Source organism: Mandrillus leucophaeus, unplaced genomic scaffold (genome assembly GCF_000951045.1).
Source record: "Mandrillus leucophaeus isolate KB7577 unplaced genomic scaffold, Mleu.le_1.0 Scaffold122, whole genome shotgun sequence".
In the NCBI taxonomy this organism is placed as follows: Eukaryota; Metazoa; Chordata; class Mammalia; order Primates; family Cercopithecidae; genus Mandrillus; species Mandrillus leucophaeus.
Window position 1 is genome coordinate 6036429 of NW_012100543.1, and position 20485 is coordinate 6056913.

General features: G+C 40.7%; 1 protein-coding gene across 2 annotated transcripts in view; it reads left to right on the forward strand.

The window, feature by feature from the left end:
* Positions 1–20485, forward strand: part of NBAS (neuroblastoma amplified sequence) — a 466664-nt gene that overhangs the window by 324513 nt on the left and 121666 nt on the right. For both annotated transcript variants that reach the window (XR_001005077.1, XM_011971446.1), the window contains exons 39-41: positions 3684–3760; positions 4141–4278; positions 19523–19752. Coding sequence is in view for 1 of the 2 variants with exons in the window: in XM_011971446.1 (XP_011826836.1) it covers positions 3684–3760; positions 4141–4278; positions 19523–19752 (445 nt within the window). In the remaining variant the exon portion in view is untranslated. The remainder of the gene's footprint in view (positions 1–3683; positions 3761–4140; positions 4279–19522; positions 19753–20485) is intronic.

Consider the following 20485-nt stretch of genomic DNA (forward strand, 5'->3'; position numbering starts at 1 on the left):
CTCCTAAAGTCCAAAACATTCTGAATTCTGGAACTCAATATTACGTAGTCAATCAGTGGACCTAAGCTTTGATCCCAGGACTTTCTGGTTCTGACAGTGGTTTCCTTCCTGCTGTATCATTCTGTTTGATTTTGTAGGCAAGAGATTCATTATATATTTATAGATTTTGTTGTTGTTCTAAAACATGCCTGGGATTTTGGTTTTATTTGGATATTGGTCAGACACACAGACATGGAAACAATTGTCACGAAGGAAGAAGTTTATATTCACAGATCCCTAAAAATGGAAGGCAGGACACACCCAGGTAGGGAGGCATCCTGGTGGTTTAGAGGCAGAAGGAGCCAGGGGAAAGCGTGGGTGAGGGCGGGTTTCATGGGAAGTAATAGGCGAGGCAGGGTAGGCAAGCTTGGGCAAATTGAAGATTGAATTGTATGGATAATTTGGGTGGGCTCTGGGATGTAGGGGTGGTCTCTGATTGTTTAGTTACCTTGCTGTGGAGTGATTGAAACAGAGGATTATTGCCTCTTGGAGTAGAAAAGCCAAGATAGGGGAGGTGGTTCAAAGTATGGGCTGTGATTGGTTTGTTTGCATGTCAGATGTGTGCTCACAGGCAAGTTATTTTACTCTCTAGGGATTAGCTAGACCTGGGAGGGGAAGTCTCTCCAGGATTAACAAGGCCCCCACCATGTCAAAGCAGTGTAAAAAAGACAAAAACAACAACAACATGATTCATAAATAGTTGTGTTTATGAAGTAAAGTCTATGTCCATATTATTCACTTGGAACAAACATCTGTATTTTAGGGTGATGATTTTCACCACTTAGTAAAACTAACATTGATGACCCTTTAGACAACTTTATGAGTGTGATTTTTGTCGTTACTTTGAGCTCATGAAAATTAACTGTGTATTTTCCTTTTTGCCTGCTGTAAGCCTTATATTCAATTATATATGTTCAAAAAATGTTAGTGACCATTTTGTGAGTTTGGTCTATGATATAACTATTTCAAAAATAAACCTACTGGAACTTACCTATCTAAATGAAAATTCTCTCCTTCAAAGATATTTCCTGGGGACTAAGCATTTATTGCAATGATATCATCATTGCTGTTTTTTGTTGGGTTGTTTTTGTTTTGGGATTTTCCTCGAGCCTGTAGCATATTATTTGGAATATCTTCAGTGGTCACATATTTTTATCCCTTGAGGGTGCTTTGTGTTTTGGAAATGAGCAAATGGATATTAAATGAAGGGAAAGATTGAGTTGATGTTATGATAAAAAGTTAGATGTGACTGGGAGACTGTAATAGGACTTCATTTCCTAGGTGGGCCTGAGATTGGTTCCAACTACAACTCCAAGAAAGAAGGTCTCCAACCTGGAGAAACAACCACACACCTGAAATAAGGGCTCCTGAGGGCTCCTTTGAAGAGACAGTGCTAAGCTTGATGAGTGGGTTCAGATATGCTTGTTTGAAAATTGGCCTCTTTTGTATCTAAAGAAGGAAGTATCTGAAGAAAATTAAAATGGAGTGGGAAAAAAACTAGGTGAGGTTGCAATTGAAGTCCACCTTTTAAGTGACTATAAGAAATAAAATTAACAGAGAAGAATTATTAGTTTATAAAATAGAATTATTTTTCTCTCAAAATAAGGATCCTGAAGGACTGTTAGGCAGCTATCAAATAATAGAATATATAAGGTAGCGATAAGTCAAGTAGGCAGCCGTGTGTGTGTGTGTGTATGTGTGTGTCTGTGTGTGTATTGTGTATTTGTGTAGTATGTTATTTCTAGAATCTAAGTAAATCTTTCTCAATTAGTTTAGAATTTTCAGCAGTTTCTACATGCTTTCTCTTTCTGGTATCAAAAATTTATAGCTTGACACCTTCATTCTTCATTTGTTAGTCTTCTGGGGTGTATTCACTAATTTTCCTCCTCCTCCTCCTCCTTTTCTTCCTCCTCTTTCTCCCCCTCCCCCCTCTTCTTTTTTCTTCTTCTCCTCTTACTCCTCCTGCCTCCCACCCCTCCCCTCCTCCTCCTCCTCCTCCTCTTTCTTTTTCTTCTTCTTTCTTCTTTTCTCTCTTCTCTCTTCTCTCTTCTCTCTTCTCCTTCTTCTCCTTCTCCTTCTCCTTCTCCTTCTCCTTCTCCATCTCCTTCTCCTTCTCCTCCTTCTCCTTCTCCTTCTTTCTTTCTTTTTTAGACAGGGTCTTGTTCTGTCATCCAGGCAGTGCAGTGGCATAATCATAGCTTGCTGCAGCATCAACCTCCTGGGCTCAAGTGATCCTCCCACCTCAGCCTCCTGAGTAGCTGGGACTATAGGCATATCCCACCATTGCCCAGCTATTTTTTAAAAAGTTTTTTGTAGAGATGGGGTCTCACTGTGTTGTCCAGGCTGTTTTCAAACTCCTGGACTCAACCGATCTTCCCACCTTGGTCTCCTAAAGTGTTGGGATTACAGGCATGAACCCCCATGCCCAGCTGTGTTTTCTTTGATATTATAATAGGTTGTACAAAATTTGGTTTAGGCCCTTTGAATAGTATTTTGAATTATTTCTTTAGGGTCTTTTTATTCTTGAAAAGATTCTAATTCATAAGGCAGTGTCTGATTCAAAGAAGGTTCTTGTTGATACTGAGTTAAGGAATAAATTTGGAAGTAGACCTTGAAATAAATAGCTTTTGATTACAAAATATCTCTAAAGCTGTATGATTCCTTGCAGGGGCTGAGGTTGGTTCATAAGGTTTCGATAACATGTAGGAAATGAATATTTGGAGAACTGATGTTCCCTTTGTAGATATACAGTGGGGAAGACACAGCAGATTTTCTTTGTGAATCACCCACAGGAAATTTTGAATTCTAGGTCAGCCTCCGACACTTGAGCCATTTGTAGGTTCCTCCTCACCCTCCCACCGTGATCGGCATTAGTGCCGATCATGAGAGTGTGTTTTTTAAAAATAAAGAATTCATATTGTGATTACATATGACTACCTAGTATTTGCTACTGAGATCCTAAATGAATAGGATACATCCTTATTGAAACAAACTGTGTACAAACACAGACCGTATTGGCAATGCATGCTCTTACGTTAAAGCTATGACATTGGCAAGTTGTGGTTTGTGTAAAAAATTATGTGAAAAAGAAAAGTTTTTAATGGCTGGGATATTTTAAGATATATAAGCAAAACAAAAGACTGATTTTCTTTTTGTGGAGCATCCTGAAGAGGGGTGTTTTGGAAGGAACAAAATCATATTGTCGTCATTGTAGTAATCAAAAGATTTACCCTAAATTTGCACTCCTGACGCTATTTTATTGCTCTGATCTTTAGTACTCATATTATCACCCTCCGTGTTAGCTAACGTTGATACACAATTTTGTAGCATGGTCTGCATCTTTAAAACCAAAAGACCCAGCTCTAGGAAACCAGCCTCTCTCATGTCTTTGCACTTAGCCTTTGCAGCTGCCCTGACAGAATTTCCTCATGTGTAAATAACCAACAGTATGCTTTTTCTGAATTAAGGCAAGGTTACTATTTAACACGGTTCCATGTGATCTGTGTTTAGATGATGCTGAACAGACTTTCATAAAAGGTCTCCGCCACAAACTATTTGTTGAAATCTTATAGGGCTGAAACCATGGCACTTAATGACTATCATATGCAACCTCAGTAAAATAATGTTTCTTTTTCTGCATTCAGTTCTCTTGCAACTGGCAAGTGAAGCCTTGCCAAATGACATGACCTTGGCTCTTGCTTATCTTCTTGCCTTACCACAGGTAAGTTTGCCTTACCACTGAAGAACTTAAAAATGATCAATGAAAAATGTGTACTGTGAATTTTCGTCAGTAAAATTGTTTATTGCATGTCATTTTCTCCTCTTAGTTCTTAGGTAATAAAGGATCCTGGTCAGTATCTAGAGAGTCAATTCTACAGTTAGCTTAAATGTCGATCTTTACATCCACTTTTATTGCATAGGATCTGCTTTGTAGTGCCTTATAATTTTTAATGTAGTTATTATTAAGTTGATCTTGAACTCGAGTTGATATAATGGGAACTTTGGATGAAAAATCTGCAGGAATGACTAGAAATGTAATGGTTTATAATGATCTTCTTAATTTCCTTTCAGCTGAGTTAATTCTAACATGTTCCCTCCTAGGTGTTAGATGCTAACCGGTGCTTTGAAAAGCAGTCCCCCTCTGCGTTATCTCTCCAACTGGCAGCGTATTACTATAGCCTCCAGATCTATGCCCGATTGGCCCCATGTTTCAGGGACAAGTGCCATCCTCTTTACAGAGTGAGTCTTCATGATTTCCACCTTATTAATGAGCAGAGTTAAGCCTTTTCTAAAATGCTCAAAACACGTGTTTAATTTTTGGAGGAAGTGATCGTGTTTGTATCGAGAATGTATTCCAAGTGGCAGGCAGCCCTTGGCTTTTCTGTATTCAACGAAGTTGCTTTTCCAGGCATCAGTAAGTAGAGTTTAATATTTATTGTGAATATTGATTCCTCCCTCTAACTTTTCTTTCATTTACTTAATTTTACTAAGTTCTTAGTTAGGAATGGCTAAAGTAGTAGGAAAGGCAAAATGGAGAACTGTTTGTTTAATTGACTTTCTAAAAGGAAGATGGCTGTGCCTAACTTAGGAAAGTAGGCAACATAATTCTTTGAGCAATACTGCACTTTATTTTTTTTTAAGTCAGAGGTGTGAGAGTAGTCGGTTGTACAGACAGAATGTTGAAACGTATTATTCCTACTTGCCATAAGCCTCAGACAGCTTTTATGTAACTTTGTTGTTAATTTCCAAGTGAAAGCAGGTAAACATGGCCTCAAGTTACATGCATCTTCTTTTGTAGAGACAAAAGTATTGCAGATGCCACTGAAAAATCCTTCCAAGTACTTGTATAGACAGACGAGTTTTAATTACCAGCATTGCAAAATTATCTAATTTTTGTATTGGATCATTTTAAGAGTAGATAATTAAATTGATTAGACTTTATAATCCACTGTGTACATAAATCCAAGGTCCAGATTTTATTGAGGCAAGAGTCCTCCTTTCCCAACTCCAAACAAATTCTAATACAACTTATATTTTTCCTGTTTTGCCTGATAGTAAATTACTTTATACCAAAATGAAAAGTCCCAAAGCATGTACTATTTTTGACTGGGTAAGTTAGGAGAAAATCGTTCAATTCTATCCCACCTTTCGTATCTCGCCATCACTCTTTCCAAACTCAGATAGTGCAGTCACTCTATAAGAAAGCCCGTTTAGCCAGGCGCAGTGGCTCATGCCTGTAATCCTGGCACTTTGGGAGGCTGAAGCAGGCAGATCATGAGGTCAGGAGATCGAGACCATCCTGGCTAACACGGTGAAAACCCGTCTCTACTGAAAATACAAAAAAATAAGCCAGGCGTGGTGCGGGCGCCTGTAGTCCCAGCTGCTCGGGAGGCAGGAGAATAGCATGAACCTAGGAGGCAGAGCTTGCAGTGAGCCGAGATCGTGCCACTGCACTCCAGCCTGGGCAACAGAGTGAGACTCTGCCTCAAAAAAAAAAAAAAAAAAAAAAGTCTATTTAAGATTTCCACAATTAAAACTGGCAAAGAAATAAAGCAGAATACTGAAAGATAAGAGTTAAAGTAAGGATGTGTTTAGCTTGGTTTCTGTGTTCTTATAGTTCTTCCACATTGTAGAAAGCTTATTTTATTTCCAGGTCTTATGTTTTATGTAAGGAAATAATTTCATGTGTCTGTCAAAGTTCTAGCTGCCTCAACCTTCCAAATCATATCTAAGAACTAGAATGATGTGAAAACCTTCCATTTGTGGTGATAGATAGGCTTTCATCCATCAGTGTTTATTTACAACAAGACGCATGGAAAGGCCATCCATAACAGGTGACTCTCCCCGGACACCATCACTATTGGGTGTGTATTGGTTATGGGCATAGTTTTATTCTCATGTCAGCATTTGGACAAGAAACAGGAATGCTTTATTCTTTTAACCAGCTCACCTAAGGTGTTACTTTTTTTTGGGAATAGTGGGCTTTTTTGTTGTTGTTGTTCTTTGGTAGCTACTGCTGCTTTATACAGATGCTTATTTTATATAACTGTATTATACTCTAGTAATTTTGTTTTTTTTTTTTTACATCTCAGGTATGGTTTTATGTGAAATAAGAAACATGCATTAATATGTGTTATAAATTAAGGGACTGAAGTGATTAAGTGGAAATTTGGCAAATTTGTTTTACTCTTACCTTTTCATTAGCGCTATGTGTGTACACAAGTACTAAATAATTTCCTCTAAATCTCTAAGTACGTTGAAACACAATGAAGCTTTACTTTGACCAAATGCATATGGTAAACTTGAATTTTTTCCCCCTAAAAGTCAGTTGAGTTATCAAATATATTTGACTGAGGTCTCTAAGTGGATGTCATTGAACTGGGATGCCGGTGCTGAAATTAGATCTCACTCTTCCATTCCAACTATATCATTTATATGAAGGTCCTACTGTTTGCCTACCCCATGCTGTACCTTTCCTGAATATGTAAGATTGGAAGGCCACTATATTTGTCCATTTTCATACTGCTATAAAGAACTTCCCAGGCCAGGCACAGTGGCTTATTCCTGTAATCACAGCACTTCGGGAGGCCGAGGCAGGTTGATCCCTTGAGGTCGGGAGTTCGAGACCAGCCTGGCCAACATGGTGAAACCTTGCCTCTACTAAAGATACAAAAATTAGCTAGGCATGGTGGTAGGCACCTGTAATCCCAACTACTGGGGAGGCTGAGGCAGGAGAATTGCTTGAATCTGGGAGGCGGAGGTTGCAGTGAGCCGAGATTGCGCCATTGCATTCCAGCCTGGGTGACAAGAGTGGAATTCCGTCTCAAAAAAAATAAATAAATAAAAAGAAAATAAAAAAATAAAATTCCCTTGAGACTGAGTAATTTATAAAGGAAAGAGATTTAATTGACTCACAGTTCAGCGTGGCTGGGGAGGCCTCAGGAAACTTACAATCATGGAGGAAGGTGAGGGGGAACCAGGGCACCTTCTTCACAAAATGGCAGGAAAGAGAAATGCCAAGCAAAGGGGGAAAAGCCCCTTATAAAACCATCAGATCTCATGAGAGCAGCTTGGGGTAAACCACCCTCATGATCCAGTTACCTCCACCTGGCCTCTCCCTTGACACATGGGGATTATGGGGGTTATAATTCAAGATGAAATTTGGGTGGGGACACAAAGCCTAACCATATCATTCTGCCTCTGGCCCCTCCCAAATCTCATGTCCCTTTCACATTTCAAGACCAGTCATGCCTTCCCAACAGTTCCCCAGAATCTTAATTCGTTCCAGCATTAACCCAAAAGTCAAAGTCCAAAGGCTTATCTGAGACAAGGCAAGTCCCTTCTGCCTATAAGCCTGTAAAATCAAAAGCAAGTTAGTTACTTCCTAGAAGTAACTATGCTCTGCTTCCCTTTTAAACATGAGTTCCAATTCCAAACCATCTCTTTTTGTGAATGCATAAAACTGATTGCTTTTAAGAGCATCCAAGTCACCTTTTGAATGATTTGCTTCTTAGAAATTTCTTCCACCAGATACCCTAAATCATCTCTCTCAAGCAAAGTTCTACAGGTCTCTAGGGCAGGGGCAAAATGCCACCAGTCTCTTTGCTAAAGAATAGCAAGAGTCGCCTTTGTCCCCAGCAAGTTCCTAATCTCCATTTGAGACTACCTCAACCTGGACTTCATTGTCCATATCGCTGTCAGCATTTTGGTCAACATCATTCAACAAGTCTCTAGGAACTTCTAAACCCTTCCACATCTTTCTGTCTTCTTCTGAGCCCTCCAAACTGTTCCAGCCTCTGCCTGTTGCCTAGTTCCAAAGTTGCTTTCACATTTCGGGTATCTTTATAGCAGCATTCTGCTTTCTGCAGTATTAATTTACTGTTTTAGTCTGTTTTTATACTGCTGTAAAGAACTAACTGAGACTGGAAAGAGTTTTAATTGACTCACAGTTCAGCATGGCTAGGGAGGCCTCAGGAAACTTTCAGTCATGACAGAAGGCAAAAGGGAAGCAAGGCACTTTCTTCACAAGGCGGCAGGAAGGAGAAGTGCTGAACAAAGCAGAAAAATCCCCTTTATAAAACCATCAGATCTTGTGAGAACTCACTCATTACCACGAGAATGGCGTGGGGGAAACCGCCCTCATGATTCAATTATCTCCACCTGCTCTTTCCTTTGACACATCGGGATTATGGGGATTATAATTCAAGATGAGAGTTGGGTGGGGACACAAACCTAACTGTATCAGCCACTCCATCAGTCAGCTGTCAGTCATTAAGCATCCCTCATGTGCCACACCTGCTGCTGAGCCTTGGGGTTGGAAGATGACTATGGCATGGTGCCGGACCTCAAGACCTTGCTGCTTGCTCTAAATCTGTATGAGACAGTTAAGTAAGTGTGGATTAGATTGGCAGCAAACTAGAGAACTGAAGATGGATGTGAGATAGACAACAAGTTACAGCTTTTAAGAAAGCCGAAAAACTGGCTGCACAGCCACATTTTGGGCTATAATCTTCAGTTTCTTTCATTAAAGTAGTTCTCTTGGAGGAAAGTTGTAGTACAACTTATATTTTTCTTGTTTTCCCTGATAGTAAATTACTTTATACCAAAATAAAAAGAAAAGTCCTAATGCATGTATTGTTTGTGACACAGATGAGTCAGGAGAAAACCGTTTCATTCCATCCCACCTTTCGTATCTGGCCACCACTCTTTCCAAATCCACATACTGCAGTCACTCTGCAGGAAACAACTGAAGCTTGCCAAGAAATAAAGCAAAATACTGAAGGATAAGGGTTCAAAGTGAAGGTGTGTTTATCTTGGTTTCTGCTTCTGTGTTCCTACAGTTCTTTCCACTTGGTGGAAAGTGTTTTATTTCCAGGTCTTATATTTTGTGTACCTTTTATCATTTCAGCGTTAGAGTACCTACTCTAAAGGACATAGAGCTTGGCATTGTAATATAAAGAATACATCTAGGTTTTTATTCCTTTCTACCTCTTACCCCAATTTCTGTTTCTTCCATCCAGCTTCTATCAACCCACCATCTCTGCCCATTAACTCTCATTCTTATTTCTATCACCATTTTTCTATTGTATTAGTCAGGGTTCTCTAGAGCGGCAGAACGAATGGATATAGCTATGTATGAAGGAGAGTTTGTTAAGCAGTATTGACTCACACCATCCACAATGATGAATTTCCACAACAGGCAGTCTGCAAGCTGAGGAGCAAGGAAGCCAGTCCGAGTCCCAAAACCTTGAAAGAAGGGAATCTGACAGTTCAGCCTTCAGTCTGCGGCTGAAAGCCCAAGAACCACTAGCAAACCAGTGATGTAAGTCCAAGAGTCCAAAAGCTGAAGACCTGGGAGCCTCATGTTTAAGGGCAGGAAGCATCCAGCACAGGACAAAGATGAAGGCTGGAAGACTTGGCCAGTTGGCTTCTTCCACCTTCTTGTGCCTGCTTTATTCTAGGCACACTGGCAGCAGCTCACCCACACTGAGGGTGGGTCTGCCTCTCCCAGGCCACTGATTCAAATGTTCATCTCCTTTGGCAACACCCTCACAGACACAATCAGCAACAATACTTTGCATTCCTCAATCCAATCAAGTTGACACTTGATATTAACCTTCACGTCTATCAAATTGTCTTTTCCTTTGAAAGTGTTCCTTGGAGCTCTCCTGCCCTCATGCTAGCTCTTGGCCTCTAATTCCTGGTTGTCACACTACCCACCCACCCTGTGGCATAGTTCCCGCCACCCACCACCATTCCCTTTCTGGGTGCAACAACATAGGGTAGCTGCTGTTCAGAGTCATTGCTTGAGGAAGCAGCATTAATCCTGTGGGAACAGAAGCCAGTAAAGTCCAGGGGGCCCAGTGATGATGCCTGAACACCTGATTTCTAACCTTTCAGCTGGTCCAGACAGAAAGAGGTGCCCTCTGGTAGCCTGAGAGAGCACATGGGCATGAGTCAGCTAGTTCTCCAGGGGCTTCTTGGCAGTCTCTGGAAAGCATCCGATTGTTGGTCTGAAAGGAAAAATGAAGAATTAGAGAGAATCCAGGATGTTTTTCCCATCAAGATGCAAAGGCTTTCTGAATGTCTTCCAGACAGATGTGTCACCAGTGAGTGGGTTTCCATTTGTTTCCATCTCTCCACCTCATGTCCTCACCTTAATTCAGTCTTCCATAGTTCTTCACCTAAACGTCCTGCGACAGCCTCATGAACATCACCTTGTCTTCATGTTTTTACTTTTATATTTTGCCCTGAACAACTGCGCGAGTAGTCATTCTAAAATGGAGGTGTAGACATCCTCGTCTCCACCCAAAATCCTTCAGGATCTCCCATTGCCCCAGCATGTTCTGCACATCCCACGATCGGCCTCTGTTTTTCCAACTTCATCCTTCTGTGCTGCAGCCATACCAAAAACTCTGCCTTCGATGCTTTTTGCCACCATTTCTTTGCTTAGCTACTTGGTTCGGGTGTCACCTCACTCAGGAACCTTTCTCCAGTCCTCCAAGCTGGGTTGGGTCTACCCCTATGTGCTTTTGTATTCCCCTATACTTACCACTGTCAGAGCACATGCGTTCTATTGTTTTGAACATAAATACTTTTCATCTTACTGGAAGAAGGTGGGATAAGCTGCCTTGCTGAGCCTTCTGGCTTTCATCTTTCTCCTGTGCTGGATGTGTTCTGTTCTTGGACATCAGATCTGGCGCTGTCTCCGGGATTTGAATTGGAGGACACCCAGTTCCTGTCTGTTCCCAAACTCATTGCTCACTTGGTGGGGAGTGACTCTCCCCTACTTCTCGTCACAGACATCTTCTGCGTTGATGACTGTTGTGGTGTGAGAGCAGAGGAGAACCCGGTGTGGGAGTTTTGTCAACAGCCGTCTTAAAGTACCTTTCACGTTCATTCTGCTGTTTGATCCTTTGAGCAACCTCATTTTGCAGAAAAGGAATCTTCTTTATAAAAGATACAACTCAGAAGTGTGGTTACTTCCTCAGGGTTACTCTGGTAGAAAGTGATATCCTGTCATTTAAAGCCCCAGATGCCAAGCTTTACCTGCTTTTTACTTGGACAGCAGCCGCTCAAGCTTTGTTTCCAAAGAAGCAGTGTCACTGTTTTTCAGACGTGAGTGATCTTGGCGGCACACAAACCTAACGGGTAATTCCCAGCAGGATATTTTCCTGTGCCACTCCATGTCTAACAGGTAACATCCTGCATAGGACAGATAAGACCCTCAGTGAACTGGCTGGCTCTTCCTTACCCCTCCAGCCATGTTTCCTGACACTGCTTCTTTTGAAGTTTATGTTCTGGCTGCTCAGAACTTAGATTTCTCTGAATTTAATATCCTTTATGGTGCCTCTGTGCGCATGCAGATCCAGTTCCCCATCTGAAATACTTCTTCCTTCTCCCCGCTGTGGACAGGCAAGTCTGAGCTCAGAGGCACCTCCTCTGAAACTTACTTGGCCTCCTTCCATCTCTCTCTGTTCCTTGTGTGTGCACCCATGGAAGCAGTTCTTTTTAGGATGACAGTCGATACACATCTCTCTCCGCTCAGTGTGGCAACCTTATTTGAAGACAGGAATTCTCTTGCTCCCTGTATCTCCAGACCTAGCCCACTGTAATTATTCAGTGACTGTTGATTGGTATGTAGATGAGTTCAGGGGTCATGTCAAGTGCTGCATGTCACAACAGCTTGAGGTTTCAGATTTGCAGTTGTGAGTTCTGACCCTCATGGATTTGAAGGAAACACCGGTAGACACGATAGTTGGATGTTTTAAGTATATAGGAGTTTTTCATTGACTGCCTAATGGCTCATTATTTGAGTGTTTTCAGCATCTTCCTCTGCATAAAACAGCACTGCTGAGTTCAGAATTAAATATGACAAACTCCAGATGAATCTTCTTGGAAATTGAAATCAAAGTGGTTTCAATTTGTTGCCTACACATAATAACACCCAGTGAAGCTTAGCTTTCACTCAGTTGTCAGTTCAACTTGTTTCTAATTCCACAGTCTTTTCACATTTTCTCTTCCCACCTCCTGGATATGCGCTGCAGGAATGCTGGCTTAGGTAGATTACTAGCCTTGAATAAAAGTGTTGGTAGAATTTATGGGCTTATTTCCCATGCACAGCCTGTGCACCTTGAAGGGCATCACCGTCCTGAGCCAGCAGAGGCCCCCTGGAGCCCAGCAGCTCTCTCAGATGATCCATGGAGCTGCCTTCCTCACCTGCGTTTTTCCTTTTAATTTTATATACTGATAGTTAGCAAATGGTCAGTCCGAGAGAATTTTCTCTTCTAGCGTTTGTTCTAATTAACTCATTTTTACGTTTAAAAAATAATACACACATGACCTAAAAACAATGTTGAAAATAGTATGTAATAAAAAGTCAGTGTTTCTCATTTGTATCCATCCAGAGATAGTTCATGGCTGTACATACTTATATAACTATATTTTAGACAGATGTAAGTAGGCTGTGCACATTGTTCTGTACTTGATTTTTTTCCCTCATATCTTACCTTTGTAATTATTGTAAATGTATTTTGAAGTGTGATCTTTGCAGCATTCTTTTAAAAAAGTGTTCAGAAGATAAAATCGGTTAAAAATGGAAGCATGTCCTTTAGTTTTATAGACTAGGGAAGCAAACTCAGCAGGGGATGAAATTCAGAACATTATGGTAGACTATTTCTAAAATGCGTTTTTTTAAGCTACTAATTGAAAATACTAAGTAGAAAATTATCTCAAGCAAAATAACAACCCTAAAGGGGAAACACACCACCTGTTTAAAACTTTCCAAATAATATTACCAAGAAATGTAGAGACTATTAAACTAGAATGGATTTATTACCTCTACTAGTAAGCAGTAGATTAAGTCATTGAGCATTTTGTTGTCATGAATATTTATGCATATTTTGTTTTTACAGGGATTTGACCATATTCTTTAAAGAAACCATACTTTATTCACCTCCCTGAAGAACTGTATTGCCAAGTTTTGAGGGGAAAATCAAGTAATTTAACTCTTCACAATTTCCTTTTCAAATTATGAATGGCTTTTTATGCTGTTAGTTTTTGCAGCCTGTGATATTTTGCCATACCACTTTGAATACTGAATATGAAAGATTTTGAAGCTGCCCAGAAAGCTCTTCTTAAGCTTCTTAGAGACTAAAAGCTTTCATACCCATGCGTCATGTCACTGAAGTTAGATGTTGGAAAGAGGGAGAGAAGTTTGAGTTTACTAACCAGAAACCTCCGAGTGATTTTAGGTGTGAAGCTGGATGTAGAACAACTCATGGAGACTTGTTCAGCTGTGTGGGGCAAGCGGGTGGGAAGCCAGGCGGCTTGAGTCACTTTCCAGCTGCAAGACTACAGCTCTGGATGCTTCAACTACAAATGGGAGTGTCTATAAAACAAGAAACAGTGTTCCCCGCGCACATCCCTGGCTTGATAGGAGGGTCAAATGAAAATCATGTGAAAATGCTTTTGAAACTTTAATGTTATGCACTTGTGGAGTGAATAAATGTATGTATGAAATGCAGTGTTGGAATGAGTAGGAGATGCTTTGGAATATTTTGGGAAAAGTAGTGATAAGCTCAGGGGAAAAATTTTTACTCAAATTTAATTCGAATATTGGAAATAATCATAACCAGTAACCAGTAAAGTTTCTTGAGAAAGACATAGAAAGTACCAGTGGCAATGATCAGAAAATAATTTGCATCGGGAGCTAGAACTTACAAATGCTCATTCATCCAGTCTCATTTAGTCTTTATGGGGATTCAGAATAAATTGCATCAATTTTAGAAATGGAAAACTTAAAGCTCATGAGGAAAGAACTGGTGATCCAGATCATTGATGCCAACTCCTGTGTTTTTCCCCCATAACTAATTTTTTCTTGGAAGCTTTTATGAGAAGTTGTCTCTTCTCATTTTTTATGAGTTATTCTCAGTATCATGCTTTATACAATAAATTGAAGTACTGAAAATCTTTTCATATACAACAAATATTTGATAAGCTATAAACTCGTATATGTACAACCTGTTATCAAAAAATTAATAGAATGTCCCTAATCACCACCTTATTATTTATTTTTTGTATAGATGGGGTCTCACTATGTCACTCAGGCTGGTCCCGAACCCCTGGGCTCAAGCAGTCCTCCCACCTTGGCCTCCCAAAGTGCTGGGATTACAGGCACAAGCATCCGTGCCCAGCCTCACCACCTTATTAAGACAGAATTTTAAAAGGAGGTGTATTTATATCAGGGAGTTTAACAGAAAATGTTATTGTTGCTTATGATTCTAAACACTCTGTTATCATTAGAGAAGAAAAAACAAGCGGCTTGAAAATGCAGCTCAAATAGAATATCCAGTTGAACACCTAATGGACATTTATATTTACACACACACACACACACACGCACATATATATGGCATGAGAGGAGGAATGTATGAGTGCAAAAATGTCTGCCTGGAACAATACAGAATGACAGCATTAAATCTATCATTTGTAAAAGGACTCTAATGGCAAGTGTATTAGTTCATTCTCACACTGCTATAAAGAACTATCTGAGACTCAGTAATTTATGAAGAAAAGCGGTTTAATTGACTCATAGCTCAGGCTTTACAGGAAGCATGGCTGGAAGGCCTCAGGAAACTTACAATCATGGCAGAAGGCGAAGGGGAAGCCAGCGCGCCTTACCATGGTGGAGCAGGGGAGAGAGAGCAAAGGGGGAAGTGCCACACACTTTTAAACATCCAGATCTCATGAGAACTCCATCACGAGAACAGCAAGGGGGAAAGTCTGCCCCCATGATTCAATCACCTCCTACCAGGGCCTTCTTCAGCATGTGGGGATTACAATTCGAGATGAGATTTGGGTGGGGACACAAAGCCAGGTTATAGCAACAAGTCTTACTAACATGTAGTGGGAGCTGTGTCTACATTGGTCCAATCAAGAGCCTTGTATTTTTAAGAGATGCCCCTTCCTACATACCGAATATAAAAGGATGGTTCTTATGGAGCATTATGCATGGGAGTTATAGCGCTGCTTTGTCACTTACCAGCTTACAGGCCTTAGATGAGTTCATTCTTTATTCATCTGTAAAACAGAGATGACAGTAAGAGATGCCTGTCCTACAGGGTTGTTAGTGCAAAATGAGACTCAGTACATGTTAATGCAAAATGAGACTTAGTACATGTTTTAGCACTAGACGTGTTCCATCCTGAAGACTGAAATGCTAGATTTTTATACTTAAATATCTCTTGGGAAAAGTGAATAAGTTTTTTGTACAAAGAATATGAAATAAAAATGATTCACAGAGGACTAGATAATTTGTATTTAGTGAGAAGAGTTTAAAGTTGCATAAACTGTGTAGAAATCTGTTGGCTATAATGTGTGGCCTGAAATTATAATTTTTTTTTTTTTTTGAGATCAGGATCTCAGTCTGTCCCACAGGCTGGAGTACAGTGTTGTGATCATAACTCACTGCAACTTTAAACTCCTGAGTTCAAGTGATCCTTGTACTTCAGCCTCCCTAGTAAGTAGGACTGTAGGCATGCACCATTATGCCAGGCTAAGTTTCATTTTCTTAATTTTTTTTGTGGAGACAGGGTCTCACTATGTTGCCCAGGCTGGTCTTAAACCTCTGGCCTCAGTTGAGCCTCTAGCCTCATAGAACATCCTTCTTTCTACACCTGCAGGGATTTGCAAAAATTTATTTTTTCAATGACAGAAGTCTCGCACTGTCACCCAGGCAGGAGTGCAGTGGTGCAATCTCAGCTCACTGCAACCTCGCCTCCTGGGTTCATGTGATTCTCCCACCTCAGCCTCCTGAGTAGCTGGGACTACAGGTGAATGCCCCCATGCCCAGCTAATTTTTTTGGTACTTTTAGTAGAAACGGAGTTTCTCCGTGTTGGCCAGGTTGGTCTCCCACTCCTGACCTCAAGGGATCCACCTGCCTCCACCTCCCCCTCTGCCTTCCAGATTGCTGGGATTACAGGTGTGGGCCACCGTGCCCAGCCTCTTAATGACAGAATTCTTATACATTTTTAGGATTTCAGTCTTAGAAAGCTGATCACCTGGTGATGCTCCTTTGCTTTATATCTGAAGAAACTGAGTCCCCGTGGAATCAAGAAAGGGAATCAACTGCTCCCTCCGTGGAGTTTCCAAAACTCCTGGCTTATGATTGTGTGAGGCTGCTTATATTTGGATGCCTTCTCTGAATTGTTTATGTGTACGTCTTTGTCAGTCAGTAGTTTTTAATTCTTTTAAAGTAAGCTCTGTGTCCAATTTGTTTTCATAGAATAGTGGAGAAAGGAGAGCTTTAAAATACCTTTGTTTTTTTTTTTAGTACCCCATAACTGTGAGGAGGATGTGCTATTAACATTCTTATATAAGTGAGGAAACAGATAGGAGGTAACTTGTTCCAGCCTGCGTCTCTACTGAGTGGGGAAGCTGCAATATCAACCAGTACTACAGACTTCAAAGCCAGTCCAATCTGCTCCTGCTTTGACCATGTACCTGATATGTGCAGGAGACTGTGCTGTGTTCTGCAAATTATGATACACACATGGTCTCTGCCCTCCAGAAGTTTTAATTTAAGAGAAGGCAATGCAAAATGAATTATACAGTAGAGGTACACTTAAACTATGATTTGTGTGTGCCTTTTAGCCAATTCCAGAGTTCCTTTTATTTCTGGAGTACCTCCTTCCTGCCAGGTCTTGGTTTGTACATTTTATATATATTATCTCTTAGGCTTCTCACAACCACGAACGCTGCATATTATCACTGCTATTTTATAGATGAGACAGTGAAGTTCATAGTTAAGTGATTTGTACAAGGTCATTCAGCTAGTAAGCTCTGTATGTCTGTGCTTATTTCACTGTGCCATGTCATTTTATTCCTTGGCAAAAGGAGACAATACTGTCTTTTGGTCACATATGAAGGTTGTATGTGGGGACTCAAAACTTTCTGCAGGTTACGTAAGAGCCTGTGGAAATGTTTGTAGCGATAACCGTGCTCATTCTTCCTATGCACTAATATTTTGGAGCTTTTCTCTTCACCTGGCCTTGGGATTTGTTTCATGGACTATATTAGAATACAAAGAGAATAGAAACCAGCAGGATTCTGCCATTGAGGCTAATGAGAAGTGTAGGCCACTCTCCTAGTACATGTATTAAATCTTGGAGATACCAGAAAATAAAAAGTCAAAAATGAATGTGGAATAAAACTATGAGAAACCGTTGCAAGAACTAAGGGAGTTGGTTCTAAGAGTAGGGGTTAGAAACAATAAATAGCTTGGTAGAGAGAGGGGTGTGGAGTTATATGGAGAGATAGGTTAGATGCTTATAGCCTTTACTTCAAGGTGTATTCAGCAAGTTCAGGCTGAAAACTTTAGTCTGAAAGCACCAGGTGAGAATATACATGAAGAAAAGCCTTCTTCATTGTTTTGCTGAACATAGATTTGGTTGTGGGGTATAAATCTGGGGCACTAGGAACTCCTTCAAGAAACAACAAAAAGAGCTCTCCTGCCACCCTAAAACCATGATCATTGGATATTTGGTCTTGCTCTCTCTACAACTGGGAATGAAAGTGCAAATCAGATGAGGCATAAGAGCAGCAGGCCACGGCAGTGCACACCAGAGTGCCAAGCAGGTGAAGATGGGCCAGCTGGCCCATGAGCAGCATCCCTGCGTCAGAGAACTGCAGAGGTGGAGGTTCAGGGTGGTGCCCTGAGGGGTTTGGCCAACAGATAGAAAGGGGATTTAGTTAAATGTCAGCCATAGATGCACTAAGAGCTGGGTCACGGCATCCCCTTTGCCTAAATCTGTTGCCAGGAATACTGTTTATATGCAGCTGGTTCCCAAATCACTCCCTAATTGCAGTTAGATTTGGCTTATACACTTCATTTTTCCTTCAAGCCTTAGCCATATAGATGTTAGCACATTTTCTACCTTCTACTGGAATTTGTCTCCCTGTTTTTTGCTGCCTTCATCATTACTGGTATGGTACCTGAGTATTTAACCTAGACATTAACTATTTGAAGAAAACTTTGATAACACCTGCCCATTCCTGTGTATTCCCAGAGCACCCTAGGCTTAATTGTATCACACCATTTTACAGTTGTTTGCATGACTCTCTGTCCTGATAGATTGTATTCCTGTAGGGAAGAGCCATGTCCTCAGTGAATGACTTGTTACTTAACAGGTGCACAGGAAATATTTATTGAATGAATGAAAGATGGCCTTGTAGCTTACTGTGGAATAGTTTGTATTCAAACCCAGTTCTTTTCACTTGAGACACATATTTGTGGTTTTGAGAGTAGGACTCAGTGTATGCATACAGGTAGGGAAAAAAATTAAATATAGTAAGATTGACTTTTACTCAAATCCGTGTGCCAGAATCTAAGAAGATTTCTTTAATTGTTTTTTATCGGCACTCCCAGATTGTTCCTTAATAGGATCAAGAGAAAGAATGTCAGGCTAGGTTTGGTAATCTAGACATTGACAAATCTCCTATGCAGCTCAGAATAATGGCTTACACACTGGAAATGCTGACAGCTTACTATAATTAGCTGTGTGTTTCTGAGAACCAAAGGTAGATTCTTGTTTTTTTCCTCTAATTTGCTTATATTAAATATGTGGCATGTCTTCCCAGGAATTTGGATTGATCGAGTTAGTGCTGTTCAAGTATTAAGCTCCCTGTTAAGTAATTCCAAAATCATGGCTCAGCTCTGTAACTTCATTAACACCCAGACCAACTTTAATACAAATAAATGTGGCCAGTTAATCACTTACTCTCCTTTCCTGTCAGCTGTTGGATTCTAGGTTGTGTTCTATTTGAATGAATTTCTTGTTATTAGAGAAGCTGCTAGGAATCATAGAATAATATCCCATTGAGCCCCAAATTAGAAGAGTAAAAATTGGTTGGAACCCTTTTTTTATGCAACTTGCACTGTTTATGATTTCAGGAACAGGGTGGAGGTTTTTTCCCGAACTTATCCCTGGAGAAAATACTTTTCTCCTCAGCGGTCTAGCCATTTATAGTGAGGTTATTGAACTGCAACTTTGTTATTGAGAACACTTATTGTAGTCTACAGCAAATTTATCCAGAGGCAATGGCGATGAAAATTACTTCCAGAGTGAGTTACTGTGAGTGATCAGATGGTTGGGAGACAAATCTGATGGAGGTTTATAGTAGTTGAAAGAGCAAGAATATATTGTTTTTTAAGTGTTTGGAGGTTTTAAGATTGAAGAACAGAGCAAGAGTTCAATAAGCTGTTTTTAGGCCTAGTTCTGTGTCCTGTCTTTGTGGTCTGCTACGTGGGTAAAGTGCCACTTCTGCAAACTGACTTTTCAGGGCCATTGTGAGCCTCATGAAATGGCAACAGTGTACGGAGCCAAACAGTTCCTTGCAGACATGGCCTTCTTCCTTTTGTTACTCACTTGCTCATGTTCATATGACGTTTGTCAAATGTCTTCTTTTCCATGTCTTTCCTAGGCTGATCCCAAAGAACTAATCAAGATGGTCACCAGGCATGTGACTCGACATGGGCATCAAGCCTGGCCTGAAGACCTTGTTTCACTGACCAAGCAGTTACACTACTACAATGAACGCCTCCTGGATTTCACTCAGGCGCAGATCCTTCAGGGCCTTCGGAAGGGTGTGGACGTGCAGCGGTTTACTGCAGATGACCAGTATAAAAGGGAGACTATCCTTGGTCTGGCAGAGTAAGTGACACGCTTTGTCTCATAAGAGGATGGATTTAAACTGCAAAAGAACAAGTTCAGCTACCAGGACTATTAATTTCAGTCCTCTGAAGTTTTACGTTCATGGTTGCTATGAATAGGGCTTTCCCCAACTTCTTCTAGTCTTATGTGGGCTGTGCGCCTTCTCCAAACCGATCAGTAAATGCAGACAGCATTCCCAGCTAAAAAAGTTTCCCACGATGCTTAAATTATTAGTTAAAATAGTGATTTTTGGCTGGGTGTGGTGGCTCATGCCTGTAATCCCAGTACTTTGGGAGGCTGAGGTGGCCCAAGATCTCAAGATCCCTTGAGGCCAGGAGTTTGAGACCAGCCTGGCCAACATGGCAATACCCCATCTCTACTAAAAATACAAAAATTAGCCAGGCATGGTAGCATATGCCTGTAATACCAGTACCTCGGGAGGCTGAGGCATGAGAATCACTTGAACCCAGCAGGTGGAGGCTGCAGTGAGCCGAGATCATGCCACTGCACTCCACTCCAGCTTGGGCAACAGAGCGAGACTCTGTCTCAAAAATACCAAATAATGATTTTTTTTAAGCTTATTTTTTTAAGTTTCTATTTTTTAAAAAAAATTCCTGTGGCTTTGATAGCCCAGTTCTAAAATTATGACCATGTTAGAGGTAATAACGTGGTCGGGGCAAAAAATGGGAAGCTCAGGATGGAAATTTAAAAATAAGATTGTCCTTTGTGTCTG